At 36.6% G+C, this 18416-nt stretch overlaps 2 protein-coding genes across 2 annotated transcripts; one reads left to right on the forward strand and one right to left on the reverse strand.

Annotated features, from left to right (window-relative positions):
• Positions 1-5422: 5422 nt before the first annotated feature.
• LOC137725344 (GATA transcription factor 24-like) lies at positions 5423-10589 on the reverse strand. Its single transcript, XM_068463995.1, has 7 exons — positions 10119-10589; positions 9372-9455; positions 9133-9266; positions 7844-7954; positions 7469-7574; positions 5975-6046; positions 5423-5869 (listed from the first exon to the last, which is right to left on the reverse strand). The coding sequence occupies exons 1-7, from the start codon at positions 10386-10388 to the stop codon at positions 5762-5764; spliced, it is 885 nt and encodes a 294-aa protein (XP_068320096.1). The 5' UTR covers positions 10389-10589; the 3' UTR covers positions 5423-5761.
• A 5878-nt stretch (positions 10590-16467) lies between these two features.
• On the forward strand, positions 16468-18119 carry LOC137724452 (costars family protein-like). Its single transcript, XM_068463193.1, has 2 exons — positions 16468-16775; positions 17780-18119. The coding sequence occupies exons 1-2, from the start codon at positions 16695-16697 to the stop codon at positions 17984-17986; spliced, it is 288 nt and encodes a 95-aa protein (XP_068319294.1). The 5' UTR covers positions 16468-16694; the 3' UTR covers positions 17987-18119.
• Positions 18120-18416: the final 297 nt, after the last annotated feature.

The following is an 18416-nucleotide window of genomic DNA, read 5'->3' on the forward strand; positions in this document are numbered from 1 at the left end:
ATTTTGGCCACAATGGAAATGGGAAGTTGGAGCCATTGTGAGTAAGGATGGCAACGGTCGGTTGGGGGACGAAAATGTTATATTCATTTCCATAACCACGAAAATTAACCGTTGGTGATTATCCATCACCATACCCACCGAGTAACGGATTTTCCATTCATCCAAAAGAAGAAAAAAATTATATTCATCCAATTAACACACTATAATTTAATATATACTAATTTCGTCATTAAAATAGTCATGTCGAATAATAAAAAACATAACAATATTTTTGAAGTTGTTCATGATAAGCTAATATGATAAATTGGTCCAATGAAAAAACAAAGATGACAAACTTGGAACATTTGATATATAAAATGATTCAATGAATGAATTTTGTAGAGTATAAAAAAAAAAGTATTGAATAAAGCATTGGTGATGTTGGCTGATGATAACTCTCATAAGCATGATGTTTGGTGCATAATGAATATATTATAGGGTTTGATGGATATTATTATATTATATAATACTATTATACTAAATATAAATTATATTATACATTATATATGTTATTCGGGTCGAATTTAGGAAAGGATACGGATTGAGGACCCCTCAAGCCATATCCAAAACCATAACCAAATAAAGTTCACGGTTTTTCCCCATATCCATAATATATCCGAATTTTCATACCCAAATCTACTCCCTTCAAGTGGTTATCCACAATTATCAGGTTTAACGGTTTGAATTTTCATCCCTAATTGTGAAGAAATGTTATACTTGTCAGGTTTCAAAAGGGCAAGTCCAAAATATTGGCCTTTACATGCCACTGCCTATTCCTAACAATATTTAAGAGGACATTGCTATGTATTTTGTGCTCGGGCTACCTCTAATGCAAAGAGGAGTGGATTTAGTTTTTATAGTGGTTAACAAGTTCTCTAATATGGCTCATTTCATTACTTGCAGAAAGACCGTTGACACATCAAACATAGCCAAACTGTTTTTCAAGGAGGGTACCTAAGTCTATCACTTCCGATCGAGACACCAAGTTCTTGAGTCATTTCTGGATTCTATTACGTAAGATGTTTGGGACTACTTTGAATTGAAGTACTACTGCACATCCCCAAACTAATAGACAAATGAAGGTCACCAATAGACTCTTTGGGAACATGGTTCGAAGCATTTTTGGAGAAAAGCCGAAACAATGGGACTATGCCCTGCCTCATATGAAGTTTGCTTATAACAGCGCTATGCATCGTGCTATGAGAAAGTCACTTACACTGTTGTTCCTCACCATGTGATGGACTTGGTGAAACTACCTAGGGGAGATGGAGTTAGCATTGCTGCATAAAATATGATAGAAAATGTGGTGGCAGTTCGTGAAGAAGTCAGGCATTCGAGCTTTTTTTTCATGCTTTTTCCAGAGGTATGGAGAAAGCTGCAATCAATAGGATTTTCCTAATCCTCCCTTCCCGAAAGGAAGAACATGAAATTCTTTTTCCTTTCCGCAGAGACCAGGAGATTAGATCTAGCCATAAGAAGAATGATTGGCTAATAAATAGCCCACTTCTTAGTCTTCAACCCCCTCAATCACTACGAACGCCCCCGATCAATGCAATGGGATGTGTCTATTTATCTATTTCTTGACTCAAAATGGAAGCAGGTTTGAAATAGGATCGTAGAGTGTCTAGGGTTGGGCCATGAGGGTCTCTTAATGCCTTCTTTTTTCTTCTCATCTGGTTCAAGTCCAGAGGCTTGAACAAATCAATGCCAAGTATAAGAAAGCAACAGACATACACCGGCGAGTTGAAGTGTTTAAAGAAGAAGATTATGTCGTAGTGTTCTTGAGAAGATAACATTTCCCTACTGGAACTTACATCAAGTTAAAACCATGAAAGTATGGTCCATTCAAAGTTCTTAAGCGAGTTAATGACAATGCTTATGTTATTGATTTGCCGAATGCTACGGAAATTATCAATACTTTCAATGTTGCTTATGTGTATGAGTTTAAGGACGATGAAGTTCTTTATCTTGACCATAACTCGGGGTCAAGTTTTTCTAAAGTGAAGGGACACTAATGTAGAACAAATGGTTGAATGGATGGAGGAGAAGATGAACTGTCGGAAGACAAAAGGCGTGGTCATAGAAGAGGTGTTCTTTTCCCATAAAAGTCGCTTGAGCCATCTTTCGCAAAAACTTGTTAAAGCAATTCTCCCACAAAAGTGGCTTAAGCCATCTTTTGCAAAAATTCGTCAACAATAGCAGCCTACTAATAAATGGAGCACTTTATTATTTGTCTTTTGTGATTTCAACGGCTTTGTTATTTGTCTCTTAGTTTTTCAAGGGTTTTATTGCTTGTCTTTTAGTTTTCTTGAGCAAGCCTTTATAAATTGTTTTTAGGCCGTATTGATTATCAAATTTTCAATTAAACAACAACCCTTTGAGATTTCTCTCAAACTGGTGGACTCCATAATTTTATTCTCGAAAGATTTACGCTTGTGATCCTTACTAACTTCGTGATGTGCCACAATGGTGTAGTTTTGACTGCCTTTTCTCATTTGGGTGGCATAGGCTCTTGTTTGGGGTAGTAATCATGTTTCGAAAGCAAAGTCCTCTAGGAGATCGCGGAGGAACGGCGAAAGACTATTGCTCAAGTAATGCTCTATTACACTGTCATTCATTTTTTTAATTTGTTACGAGGATGTGTAGAGCTTAGGGAATTGAATGATCATAAAGTCCATGGCTATACAAATCAATGACGGTAAGGTTACTTGATTTACAAGAATACAAAGACAACTAGGAGAAGAAATCCAACCCTAACCCTAAACTTGTGGTACTTTGGTAGGTATGTATTAGATGGGTGTATCAAACAGGAGCAACATTTGTCGTTAAGAGCTACAACAAGGAGAGGTTGAAGCAAAATGTCGACATCTTTGACTGGGAACTATCTAAAACGGACATTGAGAAGACCAACGGAATCCAGCAACGTAAAATGATACTCAGAGAAGACCTAGTTTCAGTGAATGGACTGTCACCATACAAGCCACTTCAAGATTTATGGGAAGTTGAGCTATAAGCAGATTTAGGAAAGAAGAACATATACTACGACAATGAAGAGTTCATTTGATCATTTCTAATTCCCATAAATAAAAAATTCACTAAAACACAAAATGAAAAACAATCGAAATTACAAAGACAGTTGTTTTCGACTCTAATATGACGGTAGTGGCCAAAGTGGTGTGTTGAAGAAACAGTTGAAGAGGCTGGTTTGTAAATTTTCCATGATGAAGAACAGCGGGTTGAAGGGTGTATTAATATAAAAATGGTCTATGCATTGGGTCTACGGCTTTTCTCCACTAAACAAGGGTGGTTCTGAGCGAATCGTAGCCAAGGAACGTTGGAACATTCTGGCTGACCGTCATGCAGACGTGTCGGGCTACAACCAGTCTGGAATGATCTTACGATCCATTTGTGGTGATGACTTAAGGACAAGGACAAGATCCCTGGAAGAATGCCAACTCAAAGCATCTCATAAGTTGATGTCTTCATAGGGTTTCTTTTGTTTTATTTAAGGATGATGCTAAGAGACCAAATTTCTAGACTAAATTTCTAAACCAAATGATGTGTCATCAATAGGAAATACACATGTTAACTATCACTTAAGTAATAATTAATCATCAACATTCACATCATTTGATTTACAAAATTTGGCATAGAAATTTTATATGTCTGGCATTACTCTTTATTTAATGGTGTTTCATGTAATTTTTAATTGACTAAACATTTTTCTAGACTTATTATATTTATTTATAAAGATTTTTTTTTATTTTAACTAATTAACTACGAGGGTATATCCGTCTTTAAAGGGATTATGTGAAAGTGAATAAAACCTCATGAGGATGTAGTGATATTTCTTAAACGTAAGAGGTTGTGTGAAAATAGGAAAAACCTCAGGAGATGTTAGTGTTGTTAGCAAAAATCATACGATAGATAACATTATAGATAACATTGGCGTACTTTTTGTTTCACGTGTCATGGTCTTATTGATGACTATAACCTACAAATGTGGTCATTACCACACTAAATCACTTTTCGTTTTAAGGAAAATAGCCATTAACCATTCTGATCTCCTTAGAGACTTGAGGCTCCACCTTCTCTCTAGAAAAAATGATCTCTTTGCTGAAACACTAACCCAATATCCTCCTTCGACGCCGACCCTAGCCTTTCGCTTGGGGTGGGGTGGGCAATGTTAACAGAGAGTTAACGGTAAAGCTAATGTTAGGCATGAATCTTAACGGATTTTATCAAGAGGGTATAAATCCGAATTTTTTCACCACGGAGGTTATTTTTCGATTACCTTATTACCACAGGGACCATTAATCCAATTTATATAGCCATTTTTTTAAACAGTAAAAACCCTAACTACTACGAGATAGACAAACCAAGAAAACATACTGCGATGAACTGATACGCAGATGACAGACGCACTAAAGCAAGTTTGATCCAGCAGATTAAATCCGGAAGGATCAAACCCTCTTTGATACCAAGTTGAAAACCAAGGTACGCGTAACAAACAAATGATCACTATGAAACTACGAGTATTATTTATAACAAAGAATTCCGAGACGGCTATCTATATGACTACATCTTTTCAGACTTGTCCACAAGTGAATAACAAGTATCATATTTATAATAAATTTATCTCTAATCTCTAAACAAAAACCTAATCCTAACCGGCTGGGCCCAAATCCTAAATTAAACTTATTATTTTCCAACAATAAATATCAAACAAATCTGAAAGAGTATAGGGTAATTACGGGATGATTTGAGATTCTGGTAATTTTAAAAAAAAAAACCAACTTATTAAAAAATCCAAAACAACAAATGTGTTTGGTAAAACAAAAACAAAAAAGAGTTTTTTTCCTTTTTTAAATTGTTGTCAGTGATAGGGGTAAAACATAAAAAAGTAGAAGCACAGTCTACCATGCTTCTAAAAAAAAATGTTTTTTTTTTTTTTTTCAAAGCATAGTAATTAGTGTCCGTTTAATGATATTTTCTAATAGCAAATATACTCCCGCATATTTTATAAAATTACAAACTTTACCCCTACATTATTCTCTTTGGCAATTATTATATCACATTAAATACCACATCTTTTTTAGTCATTTAACATATTCACGATAATTTTATATAAAAGTTTACAAAACATCCATATGTAATTTTTATTTTTATATTTTGTTAAAAGCACTATTACCAAAAAAAAAAGAACAAAAGGAAAAAAAGGGTTTACCAAACACTTAATAACTTTATTTTTCAGCTATTTATTCTCACAGTACAGCAGAAACAGTTTTTTTTTTTTAAGTACAGCAATAGTAAACTAGCCGACGATATAAATTGGCAAAGTAACTGAAATACGAAGAGTGTTAGAACTGAATTCGAATTCCAAACTCAAAGAATTTAGTAGAAGCTACCGCATGTTATTTCCTACTTCATGCAACAAAAATACAAATGATTACATCGATTACAATGATCATTTGACGAACCAAAAAGAAAAGATTGCATTGATCACTATAAATCAACGTTCTCGATTATATGCTCTAGACAAGGAAGAACTGCTGCTACTGCAAATGCTACTAAATAAAAGAGTTTCTAAATTTGGTTCCAATACTTAAAATTATACAAAATAAAAGAGTTTTCAAACCAATTTATTCATAGCTCCAAGTCCCTAAACCGTATGTGCTTTCGATAATACAGCAAACGGAAAACCACCAGGCCACGGGGGATTTCACAATTTCCTGTCTACGGTCATGGCTGAATTATTGCCATTAGCTGAGGAAGGGGCAATGTTGGCACCCATGGCTACAACATCGGAATCCTGAACTCCGCCATCAATCTGATATAAAACAAAAACAAAATGAACCCATGAAGGAATTCCAGGTATAAAAAAAATAACAAGAACTTTCTTTATCTTCTTTCGGGGGTGCTTGGGGTGGTGTACCTGTTCAATTCCCTTTAAAGAAGGATCCTGGATACCTACATTTAGAACCTTAGGAACACCTGTTAGAGATCCCTGCAAAATGTTGAGCATACAGTGTAAGATGAGCGAATAATTACCAGCCATTACTTCCTATAAAGTTTTAGTATCCACCACCACAGAGGTGTCAAACACCATCAAAAATATATACTACACAAATGAGATGCAAAGTGGCTGAAATGGTCTTAGCCTAAGGATTAGTAAACATATCCCTTTTCAAGAACATTTAAATGGATTCAAAAACATTGTTCGACAATGCATTTTTTATAGAGGATAATTCATCTGCATGTCAGGTCCAGTTCTGCTGTACACTTGATCTAATTAATTCACTTGCTTATCTCTACCTATCCACACATAAGGGATGGAGTGAAAACATGAAGTCCCACATTGGGACATTCTAAACGCCTTCATTTCAGTATGTAACATTGAAAGTCTCTCCACTTATTGGTAATTGCTTTTGGGTCGGACGCTCTAACTTTTAACTGGTTAAGTATTTTATTAAGGTATCTACTAGGCCCTAAACCATGGAATAACGAGAGAGTAGTAAGTTCATCCTATGTTTCCTACTAACTGTTTGGATTTTCATCCAACAAATTCAACTAGGAATGTTGTATTTATGTGTCGTAAGTGTTTTATTAAGGTATCTACTAGGCTCTAAACCATGGAATGATGTGTCTAAGATTTGAAAAACTCCTATGTACACAAATGCATACACCCACAAACAGGTCTTGCAAGTAACGAAATTAGTAACCAATCCAAACTGATATATCCATGATTACAATATACCCATCAGAAATTGCCAGCCAGCTCTTTCCCTTCCGGACGGAGACTTTGTAAGCTGACAAGAATTTTTGTTCTGACCTTGGACAACTTGTCTACTATTTAAAGAAAAACATTCCCACTGCAAGGCGTTTTTACAACAGTGTAATAAAATCTAAAGGAGGAGAAATGGTTACTTGTTTCAACTAAGAACTTGTAGACCAAATAGTTGCTCTCTGCTAAGGTCCCCAACAGGAAGTTCTTGGATTTGATATAAATGACTGAAATGCATTAAGATGCAATGACCAATTGTGTATTTAAGCCATCCATAAAAGAATCCAACACTTCTACTGAGGAAAAGTGACATAAGCAGTGAAGAAGAAAATAGAATTTAACCTCAACCTCTCAAAACACTTGTAAGTGAAACAAAAGAATGCAGAAGTGGAGATCATGGAGAGAATCCATTTCTTATTGTGCATTCATTTCTTAATGTTTCATGTGTGGTTATAGGTATATTGTCTCTCACAATTAGATGGATCTGTTTTCTCTCATTTACGCGATTGAATATTCCAAAAGAGAGTTATGACAGCACAAACAATATAATGTCTCATTTGCACTCATATATAACTTTTTAATTATGCCTACATCGTAAAGAGGATTAAAAGACAAAATAACTAAGGATTTATAAATCCCACAAACCTTGTTGGCCCACTTCAGCCCACATGCATTACATAGAGTCCTTGGGCCTGCTGGCCCACGACGCATCATTGGAGTTGACTTTGAGCTTATCCCACAATGTGTACACCTGAAACGGCATTAAGCATTATGTTTCAGAACACAGAGAATGTTAGTATTTATCTTGAAATAACGAATACACAAATTAGAGTACAAAACCTGCATCTCAATGTCAAAACAGCATCTCTTTGACTCTTTCAAGGAGAACGAAGAATAGACCGGAAATTCAAAAAAAAAATATAACGGCCCTGAACCTTATCAGGACCTATCCTAAAAAAATAAAAATCTAATTGTACTCAAAGCATAATCAACAATATATGAAGATGGATTGACACTTACGAAGTTTCCTGCATGCTCTCATCTTGTCCAGAGCCCTGTGTTGATGAAGCAGGGCCTCCATCATCAGAACTACCCTTGGACGATGTAAATTGACCCTTCTTACGCTGCATTCTGAAATATGTACGCATCGTATATTATAAGATGGCCAGGACAAAAAGGATTCTGGAACAAAACAAATGTCAATTCATTAAAAAAAAGCGTAGGACTGAGTGACAATTCCTATTCCATTAATGTTTTCCTTAAAAAGAGCTGTCCTTCAGGTCTATGATAACTACAGAAATCCTGACCTTCAATTTCGTTTCATATCCATGCCATTTGCACTGTGGTATAGAAAGGCTTTATGAATGAGATAACCTTTACATTTCACTTTAAAAGTACTCAACTGAAGAAAGAAAAAAATTGTAAAAAAAGTTTCATATACAAAAGATCCACTAGAATTTCCAAATAGAAGACCAGTCTTTTGCAAACACATTCATATGCGCTACGAGCTTATGGTAATGTCCTGACACAATGTTATCTATTTATTTCCTCAATGTCCTATTGCTTTAGATTTGTGTATGAAGTTGTGTTTAGGAAAGGACTGAGGTGATAATTCCAGCTGATCGTGTATCTATTTCCTGGGAGAAACTTAACTCTTTGGGGAAAGGAAAAAAGGTAAAGGTTACATGGATCCATGCACTGTTGGCGGTGATCTAGTTTGGGTTGGAGAGAAGAAACATAAGAACTTTTTAAAGTTATAGAGAAGTGGTGAAGGTTTTCTGGGATGAAGTAAGGTTTTGATCCTTTGAGCTTCAGTTTCTTCTGAGTTCTGGGAACTATTGTCTTTCATTTTATTTTTCAGACTCGAGGGCTGTTTTTAATTAATTTTAGGAATGCTTTTTTTTTCCCTCTCTTACTTAATTTAAGCAAACTGAAAATAATATGTATAGTTGAATATAAAAAGATATATATGTACATCAATCTGTACAATAAATTCCTCTAAGAAAGATATCTTACTGTTGTTTATAATAATACAGATCGCTTGATGATAAGCATACCAACATCAAGACCATCAAACACTAATGACCGCACTTACATATTATACCAATCCTCATTCTTCAGTATATTTTGTCTCAAAATATAAAAATAAAAACAACCACATAATCAGAAATGGTTGTGGTAGACAACGTTAAAAATCATGATATACATTTCCAAAGGAGACAGTGTCTTTGTAAGAGGAAGGAAAAAGAATTCTCAATTCAGAAAAGATAAGAAAAATGAAATAATGAAAGTAAAGGATCATGCCGAACCTGAGTGCAACTTCTTTCCGCACGGTGTAACGGATTTTCTTATCAAAACAACGTTCTTTTCTCTTCTCGCGAAACCGACTTAAAGAAGCAGCTCTCTGCGGTTGAGTTGGCCTTGCAGGTAAGTCATTCATACCCTGGAAGGAATGCCATTATAGCAGCAAGCAAAGTGAAGAAAGTTAACACGAAAACTACAATTTCTAGGAACTTGGCTTGATTTATACATATCTAAAAGTACCAACTTGCTGGTTAAGAGGAACTGGCCCCATGGAAGGAATGCCGGAAGGGATTTCATATCCACCCAAAAGCAGCAGTACTGCCTGCACCTGTGAAAAAGAACCACAAAAGCTCAAGATTCTTATGTAACCCTCTCTCATTAACACCTGAAGCACCTATTTTGATTCGTATGACAGGTTTCCCGTACATATAAAACCTAAATAAATAAGTTGCCCAAACAATGCTCAGCAAACACTGAATCACCGAAAAAAATATATATATTTGCTTGCCACATAACATAATGAAACAAAGAACCGCTCCATTGTTGAAAATTTCATTGAAAGACTAAAAACTTTTAATTTACAAGCCATTGTCCAAAATAACATGTTTTCTTCCGCAGGACAAGTTTACAAAAACCTCTCACACCATCTGCGATAATCAAACCAATAGGCCACATAACTCTTTTGAAATTCAACTGCTAATAAATCACGTAAATGAACTACGTTTTCGCGCATGACAAAGCAAACACCAAAAATGTACGCATTACGGAAGTGCAATGAAACACACATCCTTCATAAATGCAGCTACTTAAACAATAAAGCATGACTCACAAGTTCCCCAAATAAAAATCAAACTTTCAGAGAAGAACAAGACATATCAGGTATAGCATATAGAACAAAACAACAAAAGAAAAACATATAAAGGAATGCGAAACTGCTGCAAGTGAATCACTACCGCTGCACAACTCGCATAAGTTGAGCACTAAACCTTACCTTGTCGGGCGAAACAGCGTCGAAGACATAAACCTCGCCATGAAACGAGAGAGTTAGCTGATCAGAGGCACCGTTTGCGGCTGCCGGCGGAGGGTATTCGGAGCTGGGAAGGTAGAGTTGATTTGGAGGAATGGCGGTACTATCTTCGAAGCGTATGTTAGGGTTGTCAATGGGCTCTTCAACGTCGTCGTCTTGGTCGTCAACTTGGTTACTCTGCGTCACTCCTCCTGTGCTGCTGTAAATTGAATTCTGGTGCTCGGACTCTGCCATTTCAGATACGAAAAAGATAACCCAGAACCCCAACCTCCAATTCACACACAAATACTAAGTTGATTGAAAGCAATCCAAACCCTAATTTTGATTTCCTTAATTTTTTTAATTAAAAAAAACAACATAAATTTTTGTCTGAGAGCAAAAGAGTGAGGACCATAATTTGGGAATTCAATCAGCAATGGGAGATGGGAGCCAGAGGTTGAGGATGACGGGTTCGGGAAACGAACCTGCAAGTTTTTCACATTTACAGATATGCCACTGACTTGGACAATTATTATTATTTTATTTTTTTTACACGAGGACAGTGTAAGTTAATTTTAATTGGAATTTAAATTTCTTTAATACAGATTTTGTTAATTTCAAGAGTAAAGTACACAAAACTACTTCAACTATTAGTGTCATGCCACTTTCATATCTCATCTTTTAAAATTGACAATGTCATACCTTATCTTACGAATTTGTGTCAATGTTATACCTTCCGTTAGCATGCCGTTAATTTGTCAGTTAAATGCTGACGTGGTTTGATCCAAACCCCACTTTCTATTAAAAAATTTAAAAAATATTAAAAAATAAAAAAAATCATTTAATATTTTTAAATATTAAAATAATAAAGAAAAGTTAAAACAAAAAAAAATCAAAACCTTTCGTCCCATCCACCCCCTCCCCCCTTCTCTCTCTCCCCATCTTCTTCTTCTCTGCGTGATTCAACCAAAAAAAAAAATTTGAAAACTCATCAACCCCCAATCCCCCCCCCCCCCGAAGAAGAAGAAGGAGGAAGAAAAAAAAAAATTAAATAAAAAAAAAAAATCCCCAACCCAGTTCATCTCCCCCCCCCCCAAAAACCAAACCCAGTTCGTCCCCTCCCAAAACAAATCCAACCCCCTGCCAACCCAGAAAGAAATAGAAGGAGGAGGAGGAAGACGAAGAAGAAGAAGAAGAAGAAGAAGAAAAAACCCCAGATCCCGTTCGCCGATTTCGCAAGGGGAAGGTGCGAGGTTGGGTGGGTGCGGAGGGTGGATGCGAGGGGAAGACGAACTGGGATTTTTTTTCTTTTTCTGGGTTGCAGGTAGGGGCTCGGGTGGGGGGAGAAGAGGGGGGATGGGGGAAAAGAAAGAAGGACGCGGGGGGAGGGTGGGAAGGGATGAAGTTTTTTTTTCTTTTTTTGTTTCTGGGTTGCAGGCTTGCAGCAGGGGGTGGGGGGGATGGGGGAGAAGAAAGAAGGACGCCGGTGGGGGGGGGGGGGGTGGTTTTCTTCTTTTGTTTTCTGGGTTGCAGGCTTGCAGCAGGGGGTGGGGGGGATGGGGAAGAAGAAAGAAAGACGTGGGGGGGTGGGAGGGGATGAAGTTTTTTTTTTTTTTTTTTTTGCCCTTTTTCTTCTTTTGTTTTCTGGGTTGCAGGCTTGCAACAGGGGGAGGGATGGAGGGAAAGAAAGGGTTGTTTTGTTTTATTTTTTTTTATTTTTTATTTTTTTTACTTTTCTTTATTATTTTAATATTTAAAAAATATTAAATGATTTTTTTTTATTTTTTAATAGTATTTTATTAATAGAAAGTCGGCCCTAAATCAAGTCACGTCAGCATTTAACTGAGAAATTCACGCCAAGCTAACGGAAGGTATAACATTGGCACAAATTCGTAAGATGAGGTATGACATTGTCAATTTTAAAAGATGAGGTATGAAAGTGTCGTGACACCAATAGTTGAGGTAGTTTTTTGTACTTTACAAACTCTCACTCATTCATAGGAATTTGAAAACGACAATTTATAAATTCTGATTTATTTAAAGGGTAATGCTTAGAAAACTAAACTTTTAGAAAGAGTTTGTAAACTAAATGATATGTCACCAATATGAATGAGTACGTTTATCAATGTTTAAGTCATAATCTAATAATTACCTTCCATGTTATTTTGTTTACAAATTTAGTCTCCCTAACATCACTCTTATGAAAATTCTAAGTTTATTTCTCTTATCCAAACATAGTGTTAAGTTAATTCAAAAATAGAGGATTTGAATTTGCTTAGACTGCCTGGCTAGTAGCTCCAACTACTTTCTGCCCTTGGCTCGCGGCTCGAGGACTTTGGTCTCCTACCTGTGATATGTGGCTACCGTAGCAGCGAAATGAGTTGCTGCAGCATGCTCCTGAGCTTCAGTTTGGGCTGCTGCTGCTACAGTGGTCCTTGTCGTGGGCTGCAAGGTGGTGGCCACAGTGATGGGCTCCTCATGTCGTCGTGTTGAGCTTAGAGGATCATCGTCATGGGGCCACATTCTCATCTCTACACACCAGTCCAAATTCTTCAACGTACAAGGTTCTGTTCGTTGTGGTTTCAGAATTTCCTACCATTGTATTCTTTTTTCAAGGACTAATCAATAAACTTTTCTAGCAAAATTCAAATGGTATGATGTGTGAGAAATTCAACGTAACAAAAAATTCCAAAAACCAATTGCGAGAGTCTTCTTTGAATATTTGAATCAAGCTCTCAATGAAGGGTCGTTTGGTATGCAAACATGACGGAATGGGACAGGACGGGACGGGATGGGACGGGACAGAATAGTGGTTCCACGTGATGTTTGGTATGCGCAGGACAGAACGGGATAGTTGTTTCGTTTTGCGTTTGGTAAGTGCAGGACAGAACGAAACCAAAATATTAAAATGACTAACTTACCCCTGTTTTGTCTGTTTTTTTTCTTCTTCTTCTTGCTGTTGCTTATCTATGATATATTTTGTACACTATATTTTTTTTCTTCTTCCTCGTCATGATCATTCCAATTATGTGAGATGGCCATATAATCTATCAAAGAAGCCATAATATTACATATGTAAAACAAAGAAACATATTGTTAGTGGAGCAAACATGATGCAATTAAGTTAATATCTGCCTATAGCTTTTTACAAAGCTAAATTACTTCCTAGTGGAAAAGGTAATCCAGTAAACAATATATATGATCAATTAAAAAGAAAATCCAGTGAACAATATATATGTTCTTTTTTTCACTGTTGTTTTGGGCAATATTGCAACTCTTTGGTTTTCATATACAGCATCAATAGGCTGAAAGCATGTTATTCATATGCAACATCGCCGATGCAGCATCATAACCTGTTCATATTTGAAGACATATATGCTTTTCTATGATATATTTTTTTACAGTAGCACATGGCTGAAGATATGTTATGCCATTTGTTGACTAAAGACATGGCAGAAGAAGCAAAACGAAAAACAATGAATGACTAAAGATTGTATTCCTTGAACAATGAATGAATTACAGAGAGAGAGAGAGAGAGAGAAAGAGAGAGAGAGAGAGAGAGAGGTGTTTGTTATTTATACAAGTATTCTTTGCTTCACTCATAAGCTACTAACCAACTAACTTCCTTATATCCCTACAAACCCCAACAGACTAACAGCCTTCCTATAATCTCAACAAAGTAACTGCCTTGCTAATGTGTAACCTTCATGCTGATGTGTCTGTAGAGTCATACTGATGTGTACATATCAATCAACAAACCCATGGTTTGAAGCAATAACTTCATTGGCAAAGACTTAGTAGATACTTTACAAAAGAAAAAAAAAAAACATTAAAAGGGTAAAGACCACTGCGGGGAACATCTTATACACCACTTTCAGAATCTCATCAAATACCTGAAGAAACTTGCGGGGAACATCTTATACTCATTTTTCCGTTCTTGCAATTACCTCCACCTTAAAATCTGGTTTTTCCCAAACAAGTTCCTTCCAGTACCCACAATCAGTGATGCCAACAGGCCAATCATGTGAAAGAAAAATATCAATTGGTTCCTCAACTTGCATGAGTTTGTGGAAATCATACTCACAAACATGATACAATGACCTGATAGTATGACCATTATAAGGAGGCCTCTTAAAGTGTCTTGCTCAAAGGAAAAAAAAAATGAACCGCTTTCAAACATTTAACACCATATATCAAATTGCACACACCACCATCGCTATATTTACAATAATAGCAAAACATAAACAGCTATTGTTTTACCAACAAAAGATAAGCAATGAAGTAAACACCAATTCGAAGGTTTCCGAACTTGACTACACCAGCAAACCCCAAGAAGTTTATATTAGGTGCTGCCCATCCTCCATAGTACCTATACAAACAGCAAAAACAAGTAAAAGACTCGCAACAATCATTCATCCGAAGCGAAAAAAAACGACACGAAAAACAATTGGAAGAGAATGCCATAGATTATAGTTAAAGAAGGGACTCACAATTCCCACAAGTAATTAGAAGCCTCGTGATTCCCACCGATGAATGTGGTCGGGTACAGAGCCACTGCCTCACCGGAATAGTATTTCCAAAATGTGTTCATGCTTCGGAATTTACGAGGCACTTTAACCCACTAAATTGCACAGCTCGGAACCAGATCCAATTCTTTACAAACAAGAATCATAATAAAACTTAAAAATCAGACTTTGTTCTTTTTTCCAAGCACAAGTTAAACCAGAAAAACCAAGAAAACTTACTTATTTTCTCATAATCATCCTATTTTCCATGGAAAAATCAAGAAAACGAAGCTGGAGATGCAGCAGTTACGGGAGAAGATTGAGATCGAACCTAGAGATGCAGCGGCTACAGGAGAAGATCAAGATCGAACCTGGAGATGCAGCTGCTACGGGAAAGGATGAGGAGGAAGGCTACGGGAAAAGGCAGCGCAGGTAGAGAAGATGGAACGAAGAAGATAGAATTTTAGGGTTTGTTTTTTATATGGTGTAAATATTGAAAAAGATAAGGGGTATTTTTTTCTTAAAATGTTATAATTTTGTGTTCCACAGATGTGGAACGAGTCGTTCCAGGAGGGTGAGGGGAACGAAAATTCACCCAAAACTCGTCCTGTGGAACAGCGCGTTCCACCCGTTTTAGACGCACCAAACGTGGGACGGAACACCTCGTCCCACTCCATTTCGTCTCGTCCCGCGTACCAAACGCACCCTGAAGGCACCAATTTGTGGTAGTGAATTTTCACCGTCTTCAATCTTGACGAAAATGTACCTACAAAACAATCAACATTTTTTATCAAAAACCTAAGTCTCATCCGAGGTTAGGCCAATGGATCTTGAATGTCTAAGTTAGTTAGTTTCTCTTGAAAAGAGTAAGTGCTTAGGGCTTTTAGGGTAGCTAATGCTTACCGAAATTTGGTAGAGATGGAGGTATATATAAAGGAGTGACCGGCCACAGTGTTAGGGTTTTGCTCTACGCGTGGTAGCATCATATTGGGCAAGGTGTGAGTAAAGAATATTCTCAATATATTAAATTGGAAATATTATCGTGAGATAATTGTGGAAATATCCCTAATTGATTGAAATATGGATTACTTACTTTGATGGAGTCAATCTTCAATTAGAAATGTATTATAGATAGGAATATAGGAATTGGTAACTAATCCCGATCTTTAATGCCCTTGACTTTTCTTTGCCATGAGCATGAGAGTTATGAGCAGTCGTATTCAGCTGCTTTAACCTTCAATGGTGCTGAGCTGCGCGTGGAAGTATTTGATAAGCTTGAGCATTTAATGAGGCCAATCTTATTTTTCTTGAGCGAAAATCCACATCTCGCCTATAGGATTTTTAGAATTATTTAGGCTCCACAAATGATATTGCTATTAAAATTCTAAACTAGTGTTGTGATACCAAATTGGAGTTCGGGCTTAGTTAAATAGTCGAATAACCATTATAAAAAATAGACATAAAGCTTTGCACATAAAACTCAACATGTTTCAGAATGATGCCTACTCACAATATAGATTTAAGGCCACAAGGACTGAGCGCATAAGTACTGAGAACTCAGAGGTACCCTGATTAATCTCTAGTTAAATGTATGACAATCATTCAATTATAACAAAGCGCTCAAACAAAGTATGATCGTCAGTTTAGCAAAATAATAATATAACTACAATAATTTTGGTATTTTGAAAATATGTTGTCCCTACATGAAATGTAGCCCAAACATTGTCCCTTTTAAGCAATTTTTTCTTAAATAAATCACTCGAAAACAACGAATAATATTTGCACAGTGAGTGTATAAGCAGCTAAATAATGGTGATTTTTTGCCATTAGCCTAAGTTGTATTTTTTATTTTGGAAATATGGAGGCACCAAAGAAAAATGGAAATGTACCCAAAATTTGCTACGTTATCCGAAAATGGAGATTAAACAATTGGTGGGTTGCGATCCGGTCTTGTCACTTGACTTGACGTTTCTCTGTGTTGTTGGAAAGGTTTTTGCTTTTTCCACACCCAACGCAGAAGGAGGAGTGCAGAAGCGAATCCATCAAATCATCAGCCATGAATGTAGAAGAAGAGGTCGAGCGTCTCAGAGAAGAAATCCAAAGGCTTGGCAAGCTCCAAGACGATGGTTCTTACAAGGTTAATTAAATCTCTCCTCTTGCTTTTTCTTAGTGTGTATATCCAGTAATTATAATTGTAATGCTGCTCTACAATTCGACCCAGATTGAGAAATACAAGTTACTGTTTGGATCTAAAATTGTTGGGCCATGTCAATGGTGGATCTGTATTTTTCTACTTGTTTACAAGTTTCTGATCGCATGATTGATCTAGGCTGTGTATTTGATCATTCATCAAAACTCACTACAATTGCAAAACAAGACTCGAATCGATTGGTGTTTATTTCGTGCAGGTATCGAAAATTCACTACTGTTGCTCATCAGATTGTGCTTGACCTCATTGTTTTTTGGCTTTGATAAGATTTCTCTGCGTATCTACGCATTACCGGTTAACATATTCTTTGTGACTCGTCTCAAGATGTTTGCTTCTTTTGTTTCAAGTTTGTAGATGTATTTGATCTTTGTCAGTTGAAGGTGGCATTTTCCCCCCTATAAAAATGTGGTCATTTTCTCTGCTAAAAGCCTGTAAGCCTATAAGAATGTTGGTATGTGAAAACTAGGTTATGTATTTTCTGCTACAAGTAGAAAAACCGTAGCAGATGAGCATATGTTCTCTTCCTTCTGCATCCCCCGTCGGAAAATTGTAATTTTTATTGCATTTATCACTTGAGAGGGACAAATAGAGAAAGAAACAGACCTCGTCCAGATTGAAGGAAGTAGTTATAGCTGATGCATTTTCATGGTGATTGAATTATTTGGTGTTTGATATGTTGTAAAGTCATCATGTGTCGATTCAGCTCATTCAGAATTTCAGATTTCTTCAGGTTTCTGTTATCAACTCCGCTGTTTGGGGTATGTCGGTTTAATTTCTAGTCTTCTGCACATCTTTGACGCACACGCACACACCAAGAAGATTTTTAACTATTTTGAACGAACATTTTACTCTTGTGATACCTTAAGCTTCAATACTTACGTAAATCATCTTTGTGTTTCCTACAATCTATGAACTTTGATTTATCGGTGTAGGTCACATTTGGTGTGCTATTTAATGATGATAGATGTGCAAACATATTTGAAGCGTTGGTTGGGACGCTAAGAGCGGCAAAGAGGCGGAAATTTCTCACATACGATGGTGAGCTACTGCTGCAGGGTGTCCACGACAACGTGGAGATCGTACTCAAACCAAAACCGGCAGCAGCGGCGGAGGCAACTGCTGCAGTCGGGACAAGTTAGGGAAGTACGATGCACCTGTATCAATTTCATGTCATGTTATAGTCCATATATCATGTACTGTCTTTGTGTGAAAGAGACTAAAATACTTTTGAGAGACCCATGTTTGCCAGTTGAAAGTGTTTATTTCGCTTAATCTCAGGTCCATTTCCAGTATTACCTAACATTCTTGTTCCTAAGTTCTTATCCATATGATGCTGCCCATGATCATACTCTTCATTATCATCATAATCATCAGCGTCAAATTCATCGTCATATGGCTAGGCGATATTGTAATCTACACTAGTTTACGAGAATGCGAACTTGAACTCAAGTGCAACCGTACGAGTATTGTCCTAAACAACTGACTTAACTCATATATGTTTATCCCGCCCCTTAACCAAACAAAATACCACAAATTAACACTTAATCCCACTTGTCATTTTAATTTATA

Source organism: Pyrus communis, chromosome 2 (assembly GCF_963583255.1).
Source record: "Pyrus communis chromosome 2, drPyrComm1.1, whole genome shotgun sequence".
NCBI classification, from domain to species: Eukaryota; Viridiplantae; Streptophyta; class Magnoliopsida; order Rosales; family Rosaceae; genus Pyrus; species Pyrus communis.

What these genes read in the sequence shown, in the direction of transcription:
- LOC137725344 (XM_068463995.1), bottom strand. Translation starts at nt 10,388, where the DNA reads ATGGCAGAGTCCGAGCACCAGAATTCAATTTACAGCAGCACAGGAGGA. An exon ending in CGGAAAGAAGTTGCACTCAG is followed by an intron (nt 7,955 to 9,132) that starts GTTCGGCATGAT and finishes TACATATTTCAG; the next exon opens with AATGCAGCGTAAGAAGGGTC. An exon ending in GGCTGAAGTGGGCCAACAAG is followed by an intron (nt 6,047 to 7,468) that starts GTTTGTGGGATT and finishes AACATTTTGCAG; the next exon opens with GGATCTCTAACAGGTGTTCC.
- LOC137724452 (XM_068463193.1), top strand. Translation starts at nt 16,695, where the DNA reads ATGAATGTAGAAGAAGAGGTCGAGCGTCTCAGAGAAGAAATCCAAAGG. An exon ending in AAGACGATGGTTCTTACAAG is followed by an intron (nt 16,776 to 17,779) that starts GTTAATTAAATC and finishes TTATCGGTGTAG; the next exon opens with GTCACATTTGGTGTGCTATT.